The sequence below is a fragment of the Sebastes umbrosus genome, chromosome 18 (genome assembly GCF_015220745.1).
Source record: "Sebastes umbrosus isolate fSebUmb1 chromosome 18, fSebUmb1.pri, whole genome shotgun sequence".
Classification (NCBI taxonomy): Eukaryota; Metazoa; Chordata; class Actinopteri; order Perciformes; family Sebastidae; genus Sebastes; species Sebastes umbrosus.
Genome location: NC_051286.1, coordinates 5,602,122 through 5,623,662, shown reverse-complemented (window position 1 = coordinate 5,623,662; position 21,541 = coordinate 5,602,122). Strand labels below are relative to the sequence as shown.

At 39.0% G+C, this 21,541-nt stretch overlaps 1 protein-coding gene across 3 annotated transcripts in view; it reads right to left on the bottom strand.

The window, feature by feature from the left end:
- rngtt (RNA guanylyltransferase and 5'-phosphatase) overlaps window positions 1-21,541 on the bottom strand; it is a 111,026-nt gene that overhangs the window by 45,546 nt on the left and 43,939 nt on the right. For all 3 annotated transcript variants that reach the window (XM_037750819.1, XM_037750820.1, XM_037750821.1), the window contains one exon: window positions 13,016-13,180. In XM_037750819.1, the coding sequence (XP_037606747.1) occupies window positions 13,016-13,180 (165 nt within the window). The remainder of the gene's footprint in view (window positions 1-13,015; window positions 13,181-21,541) is intronic.

Below are 21,541 nucleotides of genomic sequence, written 5' to 3'. Positions count from 1 at the left end.
GGCAAAGATGATGAGCAATATCAGGGCACAGCATGAAATTGAACTGTGGTATAAACCTGCGGCGAACTGGACAATGTGTCGTGATGACTAGCAGCTAACACCCCCTACCGTGAAATTAGAAAAGGTTAGCAGCAAGATGATAAAGACTTAAGACACCTTTTCACTGAAAACCATAATCTGAGCTGACGCTGAGCTTCAGGCGAGCATTCAGACGGGGTTTTGTTTTCAGCTTCCAAGAACATCGTCATAAACAGCCATGAAAATGAATAGGCTTTGGTTATCAGTGTTAACCCACGACTACATTCACTACACTACAACGCTTCATTCATAAAATAGTCTCTTTTCCAAACAGTTGTCTGCCTGCAGTAACCATGGCAAATATAGAAAATAAGGCTGTAACCGAGTTGTAGCATTTATTCACAGACAAATAAACTGTACACACACTGTCTGCTACAGCTACGTTCACAGCTATAACGCCACTGACAACCCCACACTCACCGCCGTCACACACACACACACGGTCTGTCGGACACTCGTTAACCTTACTAGGGATGCACCGATACCAGTATCGGGTATTTGGTCCGACACTGTGCTCATGTACTCGTACTCGCAAAACGGCTCCAATACAACGGCACCGATACCACTTTACGGCAGCGAGACGTTAACCTCTCGTCACCATCTTTCGGGTCCTATCGCCTAGTGCAAAAACTTGGTAGGACAGAATAGTGAAATGGACAATAATATGGGTAATGCCGAACAAATAAACCATACAAGACTGAGTTATCATCAAGAATGCACCAATATAAGATCGGATATCGGGCCAATATTGACTCAAATAGCTGGATCGGGTATTTTGTACACAGTTTCAATTCCCCAAAGAGTCAGAAAAAGTCAGATCGATGCATCCCTAGTTATCATGTTGCAGCGATGGGACTCTGTGCTGAAACTATACCACTGCCGGTTAGACACCTCACCGCCCCGTCTCCAGGAGAGAACCACAAACACACAGCGGTGCCGAGCACAGCCCACACACTCAGACACACACTCAGTCACACTCATGCGTACAGACAGCAGACAGAGAGTCGGTGTGAAGAGGCAACAACCAGGAGGCAGCCCGTCGCTGGGCTCCAGCAGCCTGCTGCTGTACTGTATGTGTGCTGTCTTAGACACAGTAGGAGAAGAGACTCTGAGCCCGGGGCTACAGAAGGCTGCTGATGGCTGGATGTCAGACGGAGAGAAGCGTTTGACTTTGGTTTTTGAAGGTGTACAAATAATCTGCTTCTCTAGTTTAAGTGGTGAGAAGGAGCCAACCAATCAGGATTTAGATAATGAGCTAAAACAGTCACTGCATATGAAACCGTGATGGTCTATTGACTGACACTTAGCTCCAGCTCATCACCCTGACAGAGTGAGGATGATTTTATGTATTTTATATTATTATATATAATTATTGATAGTGGAAGCTAGTTATCCTTGCTTGCCATGTTCCACTTTTCGAGTGGAACAGCATGACATTTTCTCCCGATGATACATTTTGTGTCAGGGGACAGACAGCTTAACCGGTTGACGGACAGCTTAACCGGTTGATAGCCAGACGCTTTGGAGCTCATAGAGTAAGTGTGAAAAACATATTGGTAGGATACATAGTGTGATGTTTTCCAGTCCGCAGGGCACCACAGAAGTCTCCTGGAAATGTCGGTTCTCAGATTTCACTCAGCCAACCGTTTTATCCTCAAATGGAAAAATACCAGCGTAGGAAGAAGTACTCAGATCCTTTAGTAAATAAAAGTAGCAATACTAGAAAATACTTAAAGCTGCAGTAGGCAGTATATTTTTGGCATCATTGCCATAATAACCTTCCAGCATATTGTAATTCAAGTGTTCTGAGAGAAAACTAGACTTCTGCACCTCCTCATGGCTGTTTTCAGGCTTTAAAAAATATAGCCCGTGACGGGAGACTTTGACCAATCACAAGTCATTTCATTGAGAGAGCGTTCCTATTGGCTGTGCCCCGGTCATGTGACCAGAACTTGGCGTTCCTTCACCTGATTTCACAATGGCGGCGTCACAAACTTTCTCATTTTACAGCTAAACCGTGCACTACAAGATGATTCTGAAAACATTTAAGGAGAGAAATAGGCATTAACGTAACAGAATATTGATTCATATTTGATCAGCGCTGCCTAGTTTGACCGTTTGGTCGGAGTTCGCGAGTGATTGACAGCCGGCTCTCATAGACAGCAGCTGGACAGCAGACCTCAGATCAGCTCTTACTGCTTGTTTTCCTAAGGTCTGTGAAATCTTGCAGATGCCGCTAGGAGCACCGGAGGACACAGAGGCACATGATTTTTTTCAGGTCACCTGTTTCATGCACTACTGTCAACTGCATTGAAAACTTGTCAGCATATTATCAGCAAAATGTACTTTGTACTAAGTATCAAAAGTAAAAGCACTCATAATGCTGAAAAATGCTTATATATTGGATTATTACCACTGATGCATTCATGTGTAATTAGCATTTTACTGTTGTAGTTGTTGCTGATTTGAACCATGTTATATACTGTTGGGTAGTTAATATATTTAACGTACAAAACATATGAACTTATAAAATGTGATTAATTGTTATCTTGTTTCATACGTAAAAAAATCAAATACCACAATATTTTTGAGCAACTACCTCGATATTGCAACGATATTGTAGGGTTGACTATTGGTGCTTTTACAAAAATATTTCCACCGTGACATTTTTTATAAATAAAGTGGGTAAAGGCAAATAATAGAGCAGCTAGAACAGTCTGGGAAGTTCAGAAAATTACATCACTTTACTGTAATGCAGCTTTAAAACCGGGAAAAGACAACACTCATGCCGTATCACGATATAACGATATCCAAAATCTAAGACGATATCTAGTCTCATATCACGATATCAATATAATATCTATATATTGCTCAGCCCTAAATGTAGTGGAGTAAAAACTACAATATATCCCTCTGAATTGTGGCAGAGTAAAAGCATAAAGTAGTATTACTTAGTTACATTCCACCACTGAAAAATACACAATAGCATCGCTGTATGTCCTTCCACAAAAAGTGAGGAGGTCAGTCTAACTTTAAAATCAGCAAAAATATCTTCAAAAAAGTAGCATTCCAGATAAAAGTGATGTTGTTTTGTATCACTATGACAGCAGCTGTGCTGTTTATCTCTGAATGACTTATTATTGACAGGGATGGAGGGCGAGGATGTCATGACATCACCACATTGGGTCAAACACAAAAGGCAGACAGCAGACTAAAGGCAGAGGAGGTGGACAAACCGGAATAAACACACAAAAAAACAAGTCCAAAGAACATCTGAAGAAAAACACCTGTTGACCCGACCCAGAGGACGCTTGTTCTTTTCCTTGAGTACACCGGCTCTGAGCCTGGAAGGCACGACGAGAGCAGGCGAGCAGAACAAATAAAACCAGCCGCTACACTCGAAGCTGCCACATATTCCCTCTCTCTCGCTCTCTCTCTCCCTCCCTCTCTCTCTCTCGCTCCCTCCAGTGAATCCGACCTTTACTGTATGGATGTGACGTGCATCATCAGATGTTGCGTAATATCTTGGAGGCTTTGAAGAAAACTAAAAAAAAAAATTCAAAGCAACTGAGGTACACAAACATTAGTCATCAAGTCCATGTCACTCCAAGCAGCTGAAGGCCTTATACAACAGTCAACATGTTTCCTCTGTGAGTGGGTGCAGCAGCAGAGAGAGAGAGAGTGAGAGAGGATGCAGGTGATAAAATGAAGCTTGTTCTTGAACCTAACAGTGGAGGATGGGTGGATTGCCGAGGCCAGAGGCGCAGGCAGATGAATGCTTTATTTGCTGTGGATTTCATAAACTGAGTAGGAAACACAAACAGTCTATCTTCCCCCACATTTGTGCTGTTAATTTGAACAAATAAAATACTGTAGGTTTACGGGTCAATAAGGCAGATTTTAGTTCTGTCATTCTCTAGCAAAAGGCTTTTAACAATATTGTGAAGTGACAGAAACACATATGCGTGTGGAATCAATAGACTTGCTGCGGTAATCGGTGTTACACAGCGTTCGGGCATACACCAAATACATTACTTTCCCTTTTTTAACACTAGACCATGGGGAAAAGTTGAATTATACACTTCTTAGGACTTTAACTTTGCGAAATTGTTTGATTTTCAGCACGTATGTAGTCAGAGAGAGTAGTCATGTTCTTTTTAAATATCTATATATTGTAATTTGCTTAATGAATTATATATATGTATATACAGTATATGTTTTCATTTTTATTTTGTTCTTGAATTGAATTGACGCTTTGGCAATATTATTCACCTAACAGTTATGCCAATAAAGCATATTGAATCGAATCGAATTGAATTGATGTCCTGAAGTCAAATATATCGGTCACTGTCAAGAATTATTATTTATTTTTTCCAACTCACTGTGGCTAACTGCGGTTTGTTTTGGTTGAAGGATACGTAACGGATATGACGTCACGTTACTCAGACTACAACAATATAAGCGATAACTTCCTTTTACCTCCACATAGACTCCAATGAAGCAAATATGTTGATTCTGGCATTGGCTGGGTGGAAACCTGCGGCTCCGCAGCAAAAGCTCGACCGGAGAGGCCAGACACACAGCCATCCAACAATTAAGATCGAAGTAAGCGCTCTACATATATTGTATATTGACCGTCATCTTTTCTTGTAAAATGTCCGGTGTAATCGGTGGGAAAATTTCCTCAGCGTCACATCCCTAGGAATAACTGCAAACTAACTCGGATATCAAGCACAGCCACATAAAGGAGGCAAAGACGATGGAGACCCAGGGTCTCGCTTGTCCATCTCCAACAGCTGCAGAGTCCAGAGCTGACAGAGGTGCGAGGTCAGTGAGCAACAGGGAAACCTGCAGACTGACAGCGCTCAGCTAATGAGACATGCTGTTAAGGAGGGAGTTACTTTTTTTTTTATCTAGCCTGGTCTGGCCAGTACAAATCTGCAAAAAGCAAGACTCTGAGATCTGGATGTAACGACAAGAGGAGAACCATGAGAGGGCATCTGCATACTAGAGGTGGGAATCTAGCTTTAAGACTGAAGCTACTACAACCTCTGAAAGACAGAATAGCGGTCTGACAGTTAAGAGGTTAATAGTTTATATAATAAATTATTGATACTTGACACGATACTGTGCTGTATCGATTTTTCCCCCCACCCACTGCATAGATTCAAGGTCTGACTGAGCCCACTGGAGAGAAAGGTGAGTCCGGGAAAGAGTCTGATCATTGCAGTGATGTGGTCGGCTGCAGGTACTCAATACGCCGTCTGGGATCAACACCCGGGCCTTCTACACAAGTAACAGACTGAGCTGCAGTGCACGCTCTGAGGTTTGCACTCAAAATGTTAACAATTTCAACTTGGATTCCGTTTGCGGCGACCTTTCAAAGTGAATCTATTTAGGTTTCGCCTTATCTAGAAACTTAAACCAGGTGGGAGCATACCTGGCTTTAGAGATAGGATATTAACTTAAAATAAATGTGTATCGGCTCGTCTTTGGAATTAATATTAAAAGTTTTGTATATACAGCAGATAACTTATGTGAAAATGTATATTCAAACTCTCTAATTTTCTGCAACCCTGTCATATGTAGGCCTCAGGGCCACACGACAACCACAGGCGAGAACTACTAATATATTAACGATAAGCCCGAGACCTTGATGTAGATAATACCTCTTAATAAGCTTCAACCTAACCACAAGCTCGGTATGGAATAGAGTATCGGGGAATACACAATCAGAAAATTGAAATCAGAAAATGTGGTCTGGAAAGGATTAGTAAAGAACCTGGAGGAAGGTCACAATTAGATTAGATGAATTATCAACCTCTAGAGGGGAAACTAGTTTTGTCGCCCTATGCACTGAGACAAATGATAAAAGAGTCAAACAGGTCACTGCAGACAGCATCTATCAGACATACAGCCACTAACACACAAACTAAACACAAACACACACAATCAATGAATCAATCAATGAAAAAAAAGGGACACACTGAAAGAGAGGACAAATAAAAAAAGGCCGACTGTCTCTGTTACAAGCGGTGTCAACAGAGACTTACAGCCATCATTATACCATACCATAATAACACTACTTTAAGACTGTGTGCAACCGCCAGTTCTGAAAAGTGAAGTCAATGCTGAAGTGCCTTAAACTTGCATTACTAACATTTTTGGTTGCCTAAAAATGTCTCGTGTTGCTTCTGCTTGCCAGAAAACAAGACGCGATGGCCAAAATGCCAAACTTGAGGCTTCAAAACGGCAGTCCACACACCAATGGGTGACGTCACGGTGACTACATCCACTTCTTATATACAGACTATGGTTTAAGAGCAACAGAAGTCCGACAGCAGCTGGCAGTACCACAGTTTTGCGCTCTGAGGCTCAAGTTACCGCAGTTTCACAAGCGTGTCGGTGAACTACGGTGGCCTTCAGGTAACGTAAAAACACGTATGGTTTGTCCATTTTGGGCTACTGAGGAAACATGACGGACTCCGTAAGGAGGACCCGCTCCCTGATATATGAAGGGCTCATTCCAAGCTATCAAAAACACAACGACTCATAATTTCATGTGATTATACACTAACAAAAATTAATATTATCTTCCATTTCTGCTAATAGATCACCCAAAATGCTACAGACTGACCCTTTAAAGATAACTCATTTAGCCGGCAAACTCACTGATCTTCCTCCCCCTCAACTTATCCGAATGGGTCACCTCATCCCTGACTCGCAAAGCATCATCTACTATACACTTTATCACTTTACCCCTCTTTTAGACACCTTTTAGCAAGAGCTTTGTTCTTACAGCCTTACAAGCTTTAAATAAGTGAATTACTCTTAAGTTACATAGTCCGTAGTGTGTGGAGTGCTAATACATGCCTTTGTCTTTTTGTCTGATTTTGTATAATTCTGCATGTCTTACTTGTTTGTGCTATGTATGCACCTACTGTGGAAAAGAATTTCCTCCTTGAAGACAAATAATAAATAAATCTATCTCTCTATCTCTCTATCTATCTATCTATCTATCTATCTATCTATCTATCTATCTATCTATCAATCCATCCATCTACATTCTCAAGAAAGTCAATTCTATGGGCTATTTGGTATTCAGTACATACTCTAAACCTTAATCTCACTCGCTGTGATTAGTTTCAAGCTCCACGCAAACACTGCAGTCTTACAAAAGTATGTAACTACTTTTTCAGCTCTCTATCCAAATCCAATCTCGGTTCAAAAAGGTATTTCAAGATAAGATCTACTCTCAGGTAAGAAACTCATTCGTTCATGTGAAGTCTCTCTCTGCTATCTGGACTCCTGGGAGGCGGGAGGCGGGGGGAAGGTGATGGCCTGGGGTCAATTGGAGATACCAGTTTCATTAGAGGGGAAACTTTATTCAGCTTGGGCCTAATTTCTTTAGAGATGAGATAAATGAGCGAGGGGATATTAGATATTCAGCGAAGAGCAAAGACAAATTAACACCATCTAATTTCCTTTTGTAATTTTTAATGTTATCAAATTGTGACTTTATTAAATCTGAGTCACATTTAATTACTGTACGCTCTCTGCAAATGTTAGGCTTATTCAAACGGGGTGCACCTCGCCGATGGTTTCATTTTCAAGAACTGAAAAGGGAACTACTCCAATTTAAAATGTTGCCTATTTTGAGAGAACGATTTAGTTGGACAAATGGAAGTTTGTAGATATGACGTCGTGAGATATATTCAGAGTCTAGACAACACTGTCTAAATGAAGACAGTTTGACAGCTGATGATTTAAGTTCATCCTATACACCCAATACATTATAATAAGGGTGGCCCTGCATTGTAGAGGCTACTAAAAACATGAAATTGGAGCCTCAACTAACAATTGTTTTCATTATCGATCAATATCTAGATTATTTTCTCCAAGAATCGCTTACTTATTTGGTCTATAAAATGTCAGAATATGGTGAAAAACTTCCCAAGTCCCAATGTGACAACAGTCTAAACCCCAATGACACAGAAAATATTCATATTTGAGAAGCTGGGACAAGATAATTTTGGCATTTTTTTGCTTAAACGAATGACTCACAAAAGTAAATAGATTATCAAAACTGTTGCACATTCATTTTCTGTCAGTCAACTAATCGATTAATTTATGGTTGCAGCTCTACATGCACATGAAACATGCATACAGAGTGGTGGAAGAAGATACTTTACTTAAGTAAAAGTAGAAATAAAACAGTCTAAAAATAGTGTCAAAGTGTCAAATTCAAAATGTAACTTCAGTAAAAGTACAGAAGTAATATCAGCAAAATGTGCTCCTTTCACAGTGTTATATTTCTATAAGTATTATATTATTCTGTTTTTGTCATTAACACATGAAAGAGCATTTTAATGTTGTAATTCCTCAAGACAAATGTAGATAATAATTGAACTATAGAACTGCATCATATCATATAAGAATATAATGTGGGTTTTTTTATGTAAAAAGTAACCAAGTGTAAAATAAATGTAGTGGAGTAAAAAGTACAATATTTCCCTCTGAAATGTGGAGTAGAAGTATAAAGTAGCAGAAAAATGGAAATACCCAAGTAAAGTACAAGGATGTCAAAATCGTACTTAAGTACAGTACTTGAGTAAATGATACTGTGGATACATGTTTGAGTTGGGTGATATTTTTTTTTACTCTTTAAGCCCACTCTCAGTGGAAGCTGCAGAAATCACCATCAGTTCTCTGTAGCCCCGAAACTTTAACACTCATTTCAATAATCCCCGGTGGAAAATTAATTTCTACCATATAACCGGATTCTCTGTGGAAATTGACAGATCTGTTGCCTTCAGCAAGCAAAGAAATGACCAGAATTCCCAGTCTTGACTAGATTTCTAATTCCTTGAAGGAAATTCACAGATCTCTGCCGGAAACACTCACTGATCAATTTACCAGTGTTCATTACCAGTAGAGAGAAATGTAATCTCTTTGTTCTCTGACTGCTAGCTGCATATACAGTATAATGATGTGTGTATTTAATGTGCAGCACTGCATGTACAGTCGAGAGTGTCCCTCAAGCTTGCTGGCCCACAGGAGACTGTTTTAATGTGAAAGGTTGTCTGTCAGCGATGATGAACTCCACCCAGGGTCTCGCTCCCAAGCTGTCATCGGACAGTTTTTTAATTTGGAAATCAATGATGCGTCTCCATCTTAAAAAAAGAAAAAGCTCCTCTACATGAAAACTTACGACAGAACCTTGTGTTTAGTGTTCGCTGCTGAACAACAATGAAATGCAATACTTCACTTTGTTTTCTGTGTTGTGATTTGATGTAAATGTGGACAATCCCTTTCACAATGAAGTTTAGTTTTAGACAAAATAACTGTCTGTTTTAGCTGCAACGATTAATCAATTAGATGTAAACTATTAAATTAACCACCTATTTTGATAATCGATTAATCAGTTTGAGTGCACTCAAAATGCTGATTCCAGCTTCTTAAATGTGAATATTTTCTGGTTTCATTACTCCTCTAGGACAGTAAACTGAATATCTTTAAGTTGTGGACAAAACAAGACATTTGAGGACGTCATCTTGGGCTTTGGGAAACACTGATAGACATTTTTCACCATTTTCTGACAATTTAAAGACCAAACAACTAATCCATTAATCTAAAAACTATCCACAGATTAATCGACAATGAAAATAATCGTTAGTTGCAGTCCTACTGTCTTTTTTAACATACATTATTCATTTAATTATGACACATTAAATGCATATATAATTAGAAGTGCACTCGGAGAGGTCGCTGGGGTATAATAAAAAGGAAATATTTTAAAATGTGTATTGTATTTCACTTTATTTCTGTGCTTGACTTAGGTATTTTAAATCTTCCATAATTTGCTAGAGGTACTGTAAGCAACAAGAGTATGCACTATAAGTGACAGGCATTGTACACACCTGTCACATCAGATGAAATCCATCAATCTCTTAAAGATAAAGCATGGATTATTGCAAAACAGCAAAATGCAATTAACTGCACAACAGGAACCACCAACTGAGTTGTGAAGCACCATTACATCCAGAATTATGTTCCACTCAAAATATATTTTGTCAGCCAAGTCCCATTCAACCTACACAAAGGGGAAATTCCAAACTGTATTATCTGGTTGTCCCAATGTACAAGTTCTGTAATACAAAAAGGAGTCTTTGTCAGATAATTGGACAAGTGGAGGAAGCAAAAAAAAAAAAAGAATAAATGGTTCCAATTGGAGGGAGATGGCGGCATGAATGTGTGAGTGTCTGAGATGAAAAACAGCAGCATAGCCGGAGACAAAAGCCATCATACAACTCCAGTCTGTGACTGAAATATCCCTGAAAGGACTTTTCTGGTCGATATGCCATGAAGTGGAGGGTTGTGCTGCTATGAATTAATAAGCCAGATTCCAGTTTCCCTCTTTTAATGTCCCACACAACAGAGATATGACTGTATGGGGAGCAGATGGTCGCTGCACAACACAATAGAGCAGTCAGAGACCAGACGTGGTTCCAATGACTTAATTCCCGGAGTATCTTCATCAACATGCCCCTCAAAGAGTCGGGGGGCGATCCTTCATAAAGGTTCTTAGAGGAGTTGCAGGACAGGGTTAGACCAGAGGTAACCCAACTATTCATACCAAGAATTTCACAAAGTAGAAAAACACCAGGATGTCAGCGTTGGCAGAGGAAGACATGCGACCACAACACAAGAAATGTCTGAACCTTTCCCCCCTCCGTATGCTTTGATCATCTGCGAATGTGCGGTGCCAAGATTTCCGACTGATCTCGGCCCGAGCAAAACATCAAATTAATTGTGCTCTGACCTCCCACAGACCTGATATTGGGGCACAAGTGCAGGCCTTTGAGGAAGGCTTAACAGCTATTCAGAGGATAAAAGCTCTGCTGTCCTCAGCCTGTGAACAGCACAGTGCTACAACCTGAGCCGTGATCATTTATTTATTTATGACAACTACAAGGAAAAAAGCTACAAAATTTGATCTGAACCAAAATAGTCCAAAGAAAGCAACTGAATTAACATCAAAGACTTCACTCTTGTTATTATCGAGCAAATTACAGCAATGCCGGGTGCAACTAAATCTATGAAATGTTCCCAAACTTACAGGCAGTAATGACTTTCATCAGCAGTGTACTGTAATGATTTATTCCACTGCCGTCTTTCCACATGAACCTACTTATACCTCCCGGTGTATTCACACAGACGGAGACCAATCAATGATACCCAGTACAGCAAACAGCACCATGATAGTTTCTGGGCTACCAGAGTTATCAGACAGGGAGCAGGGACTTTTTGGGGGCCAAGAAGAAGACATTAATCACTGGGTCCTCCGGTCAAAACCGAGTGGGCAACCTCCGGTTCTGAAAAGTGAAGCCAAAGCAGATATCTAGCATTGCTAAACATCTGGACCTGTCTGGGACTCCGGCCACGAGCTACAGCCAATGAGAACACAAGACACGGGTTGAGGAGAAACCTGGAGGGAGGAGGGGTCGCCTGTAACAACAGGAACTTACTGAATGTGTTGTATTTGCAACACGGAGCAAAGTTGTTGTTGCATCTGGAGGAATAAATAGTAAGAGTGTGGGCTCAAGCATCACCATCTCTACAGTCAAACATCTTACATCCTTCTACAATGTGGCACTGAAAATAATGGACAAAAAGCCTGTCCGGTGGCATCACTGTCATATCCTAAAAAGACACAATCTACTGAGCTTTGAGAGCTTTAAAGTTAGTCTTTAAATGTGTTAATAGTCTAGCCCCAGAGCCTCTTTCCAGATATATCTAACGACAAGACAGCAATAGAGTAACTAGGAGCATGGTGAATGGCAACTGTAAAATACCACATTGTAGAACTACATCTGGACAATCAGCTTTCTCCATAAAGGGCTGCCAACTCTGGAACACATTAACAACCAAAATCAAATTAATTCCAGACATAAAGGCCTTCACAACAAAGGTTAAGTGCTGGCTAAAAGCAAACCAGAGCTGTATCCACTTTTAGCTAATTTTACAGTTAATTACCATGGTGTATTGGTGTATGTGTATTAGTGTGTCATGGGAGGCTATGTATGATGTGTATTTTATTGTATTTTCATATTTGCAGTGTATTGTGGTTTTGTCATATAGATAGTTGTATATTTTAATTATTCTGTACATGTAAAAGCCCACAAGTTGAAAATTAGCAATAGCTACAAACTCTCTGTGCAGCACATCAGTTTCATGCCCTGTATTGGAACTATGTTAAATTGAATCGTCACTATCAAATAAAAATAAAAAAAGAGTGTGGAAACAGGCTATTTTGTAAACACATGCCAACAACAACATCAGCAATGTGTCTCGCATATGGTCTCATGACATGTACCGTGTATTTCTTGCGTGTGTGACAAAACATAGATCTTGTAGTGTGAAAACCACAACGACTTAAAGAGACACGTTTACAAGAGAGCAATGTTGTGTAGTGTGAACAGTACAGAGATCTGACGGCTTTGAAAGCCGTGTATTGTGAACTTAGCAGTGGCACATGGCAGTGACTACAGACACTATGTCTTGGGGCTGAGTCTGATTGATCCCATTGGGTCCAGCAGGCCCAGTTACCAGGTACTCTCCTGTGATTTCCCTCCCTCAGGTCTGACTCCCGTAGGAGGACAGTTTCCCTGCTCTAAAGTGAGATTGTGCTTCCCACAAGACGCCGGTACATAGATGTCTTTCAATTGCTCTCGCTCTGGCTCCTCAACTGGGACCAATTTGCCATCCAGGGAGGTAACTGGGACATTAATAACTCACAAATTTAAATTGTAGATGATATATGTACTAATTTTGGTTCATCTGGATTTGGTTTGGATTTGTTTTGACCACAACTGTGAAAGAAACGGGAAGAAAAAAATGAGATGGAAAGTGAAAAGGATGCCTTTGTTCACGTTACCTTGCGTGACGCATGAATGTCAAAGAAGGGTTTATTTCGGACACTGAAGGGCTCCTTGGTTTTGTCAATCTGTCCAGTCTTCATCTTTTCCATCCGGGGAGAAATTATCTCCTTTTCTATGCATAACAGCCGGATATTGAAGTCACACTGGCCAACAGGCTGTCCCTGAAACACACACAGAGAACAAACTCAGTCATCTCTTAATATAACCTGGGAATTAACTCATTTAGACACACATGTATGACAATTATGTGTGCTCATTACAATACAGAGTAGTCTTTATTTAGACTGAATCGTACGTCGTCTCCAATATGACATTAATAGCATATATCTACTAAAATAAATCTCCTTTGGAAAAAATATTTTACATATTAATGAGCCGCCATGGCAACGCTGTTAATCTAACTTGTTGTGGGGCCAAGGGCAAAAACTTTTATGAGTCAGAACAGACTATATAATGTATATTTTATGCAGCTTTTTGTTGGAGAGCCTTTTCAAAGCCTGACATGTGGGAACATGGTGATGAGCCACAGGATTAGCGCTGGAGATTAAATCACTAGGCGATTAACAGAAAATAAAAATTGGCAACTATTGTAATAAAAATGACTTAAGAGTAGGGGTGTAAGAAAATATCAATACACATGAGTATCGCGATATTATGTTGTGTGATACTGTATCGATTCATCCAAATACAATCGATTTTTTATTTAACTCTTGAAAATGCAACGGCCTGCCGTCGGGCCAGACCGTTATTCGATATTTTAGAGGTTGTAGCGGGCTCAGTTTTAAAGCTAGAGTGAAGTTACTGGCATCATTTGAAACTATAAAACCTAAAGAATACAATTGGTACCAACCATGTCATTCTAGCTTGTCGCAAAGGAGACTAAATAACGCTCCAAAGTTACGCTAAATTTTGGTGAGGAAAAACTGGCATGGCCATTTTCAAAGGGTTCCCTTGACCTCCGACCTCAAGATATGTGAATGAAAATGGGTTGTATGGGTACCCACGAGTCACATGTTTTTTGCATGCAATAAACATTTGTTGTTTGTTGTATGACAGTTTTCCTAAATTTAAAAAAATCATAATATATCGCCTTGCTTACAATATCGCAATATATTGAATCATTACCCCGGTATCATGATACGTATTGTATCACCAGATTCTTGCCAATACACAGCCCTATTTAAGAGATTAACTGATCAAGTAAAAACTCCCAAAACATGGTTCCAGCTACTCAAATGTGAGTATTTGCTGTCTTTTTTAGGTTGTGATAAGATAGCGAATATGTCAAATTTGGGAAATTATGGCCATTCATTATTTTGTGGCATTTTATGCACCAAAGTATTAATCAATTTGTCAAGTAAATAATCAACAGATGAATCAATAATTAAAAAAATCATTAGTGCATCCACACACAAAACACAATAACATCCTCATAGCATCAATAAAAGACTGTAAGTCTCTTCTTGCAGCTTTTATTTATAACTACACCACAGGTGAGCAGTATGCAGGTGCATATAGTACCACAACAAGACCCTGACATCAGCTGAGCTCATGGGAATGTCACCACCAAAAGTAAACAGTAGAGCAAAATCGTTTTTTTTTTTCTTTGTCACTATGACAACAGCTTCCTCTCATCATTGGCCAGCCGCACACAGTTGTTTCAAACAGATAAGCAGAGCGACCTGATCCGTCACTGCCTCTCAGACAGACAGGGCCACCGAGGCAGAGCAAAGGTGCCTCCAAAACCCATCTGGCGGACCACTGTGACTGTGGCAGAATACAAACTACACTCGAGTTCCTGCTCCTGCTATTAATAAAAGAGGGTGGAAAATTAGAACAGACAAGTGATGAATTTCACAAGCTTGTCTGTATGATGATTTTAGAGTGTTAAATGGAGGCAGAGGAGTTGTGAGTACAGTCAACTGTACGCTCACAATTGACAAAATGATTCAAAACAATGACTCACTTTTATCAGCAAAAAAAAAAAAAACTAAAAGTAGAAGAAAAATTATTTTTATAAAAGTTGCCAGATGGACACGGACTAAATGTATGACAACAATCTGACATTTAATATTTCTCACAAGTTGTCAGAGAGGAGAAAAAAAAGGAGCTCAAACTCAGCAACCAAGCTGCCATTTCTGTTGTTTGCCAAGAGACAGAAAAACATAATGAGGCAAACATTTTCTACGTCACCTGGCCGTGATGAGTAGAAAAAACTTTTTAAAAACGCTTTCTGTGCATCTCCAATATGCTTTTTCACATTTCCAATCTATCTCTCAAAGATGGGAGTTCTCTTCATAAGAAACTTATGAACACATCTCTGGTTAAGAAAATATTTAAAGTGGTGCTTTTGTGCGATTCTTTGTGGAGAAACTCACTTTCACAGATCTGTCGATTAAATCAACTAATCGATTAGTCGCCAAAATCGTATGAGTGTTAGTCAACTAAGAATTTCTTTGGTCGAGAACAGCCCTATATTTTACACAGTAGAGTATTATATATGTTATTACAAAAGGAAACATTATATTTGCTCATGGGAAAACAAAATGGAAATATTTATGGAAAAAATGTTTCCTCAGGCTATAGAATACTTTCCTGTGGAGTTCCTCAGGGATCAATCTCAAGGCCCTTCATATTTCTTATTTATGTAAATGATCTTGACTTAATCCAGTATTTACATTTTGTTTGCTTATTCTATACATGCATTTCTCCAGGACATTTCTCCTCATGTTATCTTATTCTATCATTTATCCCTACATGTTATACTTGCTGTACGTATGCTTGTGAATGTAATGTTCACTGTAAGATGTGGCTACAACTAGAGCTGCAATGATTACTCCATTAGTTGTCAACTATTAAATTAATCGCCAACACTTTTGATAACCAATTAATCAGTTTGAGTAATTTTTTAAGTAAAAAAGTAAAAAAAATTCTCTGTATCCAGCTTCTTAAATGTGATATCTTCTGGTTTCTTTCCTCCTCTATGACAGTAAACTCAATATCTTTGAATTGTGGACAAAACAAGACATTTGAGGACGTCATCTCGGGCTTTGGGAAACACCGATTGACATTTTCACCCTTTTCTGACATTTATATAGACTAAACAACTAATCGATTAAACAAAAAACTAATCTCCAGATTAATCAAGAATGAAAATAATCGTTAGTTGCAGCCCTAGCTACAACAAGTGATTACTTTCATTATGGATTTATCTGACAATTATTTTCTTGATTGATTTTTTTTCCAGAAAATTATGAAAATGTGAAGAAAAATGCTATAGTGTTATAATTCCCCTCAGACCAAGGTGACTTCAGATATCTTGTAAATTAGTTGCAGATTAATTTCCTGTTGATGGTTTAATCGATTAATCGACTAACTGTTGCAGCTCTACAGTAAACTTTTCTTCAAAGCTGTATGTCTAAACTCTGGGAAAGATACCAGACAAGCCTTTGGCAACATTTTTCTGTCTACATATAGCAATTTTTCTCCTCTTTGACATTATGTGCTGTTTTTACCCTTTAAAGAAAATCTTCCAATAACTTAAAAATAATAAAAAAAAACATACAGTGAAACATTCACACACCTTTATTGTTCCTACACTAGTGGGTTATGGATCAATACTTCCTGATCTATATCGAGAGGCACTGAGCAAGAAGATGTGACTTGGGGGCATTTGTATTCTGCTCGGTTACTGTTCGGTAAAGGCCACTTCTCTCCTCAAGAGCTTTCTATGGAATTATTGGACCACGGGGGGTGGGGGGGAGGAAAACGATTTATTTTTTTTTTCAAATGAGGAGGTGGATGACCAATGATTAGTTAAGATTAGATACAATTACTAGACTGTACCGTCTTGTGAGTCATACGGATATTCAGCAAAACAGAAAAGGAGATCAGAGCAGTTTTATGTAAGCAAGTAAGATGTCAAGCTTTAGACAAAACAAATCTTCAACTTCTCATATATACTGTAACCACAGACTGTGCCTGCTATGTGTAGTGATACTAGAATGTGTGAGAAAAAACAAGCCGTTTATAAGATTGTGTGAAGGGTGAGAAGATTTTACTCAGTTTTGAATTATACTAATTATGATTTTAAATTATAGACGGAATTCGGAAATACAGCCCCGAGGAGTAACAGAATATCATTAAAATCGAGATTGTAAAACAAGAAGATTCACTCAAATTAAGCAAAATATAAAAAACACAGTTTGGGAACCAACTGTTATCAAAGGATGAAGATCACACCCTGTAGGGGTGAAGCAAAGGCTGGTCAAAGTGTCTGTTATACTGAATTTCAGCGCATTTATCCTGCATCTATATCCATTTGACCGCAGTAAAATTTAGAGCTGAATGATTAGTTGATCGACAGGAAATAATCTGATAATAGTGTTTTGATAATCAAGTAACCATTTAGGTAATTTTAAAAACAAAAATGCCAAATACACTCTCAAATCTGAGGATTTGCAGGTTTTCTGTTTTCTCTAATTCATATGATTGTAAATTGAATGACTTGAAATGCAAAATAAACAACTTGGAAGACGTCAGTTTGATGATGATGAGAGATTTTCACTATTTTCTGGACTCAACAATTATTTTAATTACTCAAGAAAACAATCAGCAGATTAATCGAAAATGAAAATAATCGTTAGTTTCAGATATCAGAGTTCCACTACACGATTATCGTGGTCAAAAGAATTCACGATAACGATATTATTGCGAAATCTAATGGAAATTAAAAAAATAATGCTAATAATCAGTGAATATTAATAATCATAATAATAATAATAATAATCAGTGAAATTCATCTTTAACTTTTTGTTCGTTGTGCATTTTGTCTCTTTTGGGCAAATCAACTACACTCCATGGAAATAATGAATTTAACTTAAGAGTTGAGGAATATTTTAATTAAAATACATAGTATAACTATCAGTGAAATAAAAAAATAAAAAAGCTGTTTATTTCACAGAGTGTTTTGCCTGCCTGATTTTATTGACTAGCAGATTTTGTTGGTCATTATTATTCATATCTGTTCTTCCATAGTTAAATGGTTTTCCTTTTTGTTTCAAAAATGTTTGTCTCAATGTGTTTATTGTTGTCTTGTCCTACTTTGTTGTGCTGTAGCCTACAGACAAAGTTAATGCAGTTAAAAGTCCAGTTATGAACAACACGGATCAAAGATTTGTGGCTGTGATATAGTTGTTGAAAATACATTCATCCTCATGATTATTTCATATCTATATTTCACATACAGTTGCCTTTTAGCAGGAGGAGAATGCTCTGATTTCTTCACCTACTTCAAAGACTTCAGAGAGGGGGGAAGTAGGAGAAGGAGCCGGTTTTGGGTGCATCTCCTCAACCAGCGAAGGAGACGCATCGCACCGTGGCTCCATCAGAAATACATTATAGGGGAGCAGAGCTTCTGAAACACGCTGCGGCGTGTGTTTTCTAGCCGTTCACTCGAAATCAAACCCACCACTGGTTATGTGCGCAGCATTTCACTTGATATTCACTGAATTTAGAAGCGAGGAGGAGGAAACGTTGAAATCAGCTGGGGCAGTGCGGGCGAGGTATCAAGGCCACTGAGACCGAAGGGAATATGATTTTTTGGAGGGGCAAAAGGCCAAACAGAAGGGGCACGGAGGCCGTGGCCCTCATGAAATTCCTGCCCTAGCGACATACCCGGTTGCAGCCCAAGTAATATCAATTATTAAATCACCTTGAGGAATTGTTGATCCAAAACAGGAAAAAGGTAGAGTCGATATTGGACTTTTTCAGCATTCATCAGGTGGCCTGACTCATTTGGGATCTCCCGTGACTGCTGCATGTGTAAGTAAGCAATAGTTTGCTAACACTTAGGCCATAAAAACATGATAATCGAGCAGCATGCCATGACTGCGTCTCTGCTTCAGAGTCTAATGCAGCTTTAACAACTCTATATGGACAGTTTGGCAACAACAAATGAGGTCAAAGGCGAATTAAAAGTTGGAGAAATCCTCATTTTGGCATTGGTTTGAGGACTTGTTTTTCTTTTTTAGCGTGAATGCAAAAATCCACACTACATTCTGCTGGAGCAACAGCTGGTATCATGTCCCACACATTCGGCACCATCTGTCAGCTGTGTCATCAGGACAGAACAAGATGTAAGTGTGGATGATTCAAGGCATGTGCTGTCCACGCCTGCTCCAACGGGAAAACACAGCCGATAAGAATCCTGTTAATCCGACATTTCTGGGAATAAAGATCGATCGTATCAGGGAAATCTCCTTATCGTTGTTTTGCTGTGGTTGCGGAGGGCGATACGTCTTGATGGCTGCCATTTATTTGTTTGTGCCGCTCCACTTTGACTTACTGTCATCCCTGGGAGTTTGAGTTAACCCAGAGCCAGTGCCTCGACAGAGCACAATGCACCATTTTTGACAAGCAACAGCAATATATCAGGCTTTTGATATAACTGATACCAATCTACAAAGAAACGCTTTGGTCTGCTCTGATACTGATAGTGCAGATCACCTCAGGACATCTCTGCCTATATAGTCTCCAAATACTACACATGTACTGTAAAGCTCACATTTCAAAGTCGGTCTAGTTATACAATCCTCTACGGATGAAACAATGGGTTCTTATGAATACTTTCACACCCCTGCAGTACATTCGTACGCGGGAAAAAATATTCCGGCGGACCTCGATTTCGGTGGATTTCCGTCTGCAGAAATATATGTTTAACCAATTAAATCCTTTCTTCCAACTGATGTCATAAAAATATCTTTGTCAATCTGCAAAATAATTAACCATGTGCTTCTGTTTGCTGCACGGAGAGTTAGTATTTTGGAACAATTTTCGGGGTAACGGACTGCTGGATAAATGGCCTTTTTTTGGTCCAATGGGACATTTTTCGGACGATTGGTGTTTTGGAATAACAACGGGCCGTCCCCTTCTCAACACCCAATGTACGACAAACACGACTACCTCAACAACCAAATACAGGACAATATATGGTTTGAGATCGCCTAGTAGCTAGGATATGATGAAGATGGTAATGGAGCTGATATGCACTTGTTGGTCATAGAACGGGGCTAGCCACAACAGCTAATGTTAGTGTTAGCATCACATTTAGGGTCCGATTAGTTAATGGATTGTGTAGTTAACGTTAGACATTCTCTGTCTGGATAGGTTTTTGTTGTATGGAGTGGACACGGCATTATTTAGGAAGAAACTCATTGATGAAAATGGGAAAACGGCAATGTGGATAATTAGCACCTAACACGGCGTGCATAGTTGTCAATGTCAAAAATCCACATTCAAATTTTCCGCACCACATTTTTGCATCGCACTGGTGAGAAACGGTTTTAAAACGATTCCCTAGTTAAACTGTGAGAGTAAACTGACATTCTTTGGGTTTTGGACTGTTAGTCAAACAAAACAAGCAATGTGGAGAACAATTGTGGAAGACATTCTCTACTGATTTCTTATGTTTTATAGCCTCTATTTTTAAGCAAAAATGTCAAAAACACAACGGTTCCATCTACTCTGATATAAGTATTTATTGGTCTCTTAGTTTTCTATGATAATAAACTTAAAAATATTTCAATATTTCAACTTGGGCTCTAGTGATGAGCATTTTTCCACTATTTTCTGATGTTTAAAGTCAAACAACTCATCAAGCAACTAATCAGCAAATTAATAGATAATGGCAATAATCGTTAGTTGCAACCCTAAAAATCTCAGCCAGCATAAAAGACAAACATATTCTACCAATAACAATAAATGTGTGACGCTGGTTCTTCTCAACATACAGTTATGAGTTTATATGCAGCATTCTGGAGATTCTTAAAATATTAAACATTATATATTATATAACGTTAATCTACAGATGCATTCATTATAAATGGAAAGAGCCAACGATTGTATTCATGTCCAACAAGGTTGCATTACTTATATAACCCCCCTTTTATGGCTACATTGAACTGAGTGCATAAAGAATCTATATATAAACTCTCATTAAATGTTAAAACACCAGAGAACTGCAGAATCAGAAATAAAGTCTTCTTCAGCGTGAGGCTGGAGAGGCTGATGGATGCCCTCAAGAATACAGCAAAAATAAAAAACATCTTAAAAAAAGAAATCTGACAGTGCTGCCTGGGAATACTGCTAAAAGCTGTGTGGCTGTCTGGGATGATTTGGAATAAATTTTACGCTTGATACGCAGGTGACAAAATCAGTGTTGGGACCACTCAACAGAAGCTTAATGTGCAGCTTCCCCCCCCGGGTTGTTGCTAACAAAAAGAGAGGCTTCTAGGCTGTTTTGGCCTAAAACTGTTTAGAACCACATATTTGTTTGCATCATGGAGCTCAAGCCAACACATGAGCAGTAGCTTGAGGCAGATCCAATAAAAGGAAAATTAGAGAGCACTTTTCTTATGTTTATTTATTCTCTATGTTTCTTAATTCTTGGTGTTGAGCAGTCTGAACGCAGCAGCCTTCCTCTAAAGCCTGAAGATCTTGTCATTATATACATTCAGGGCTGT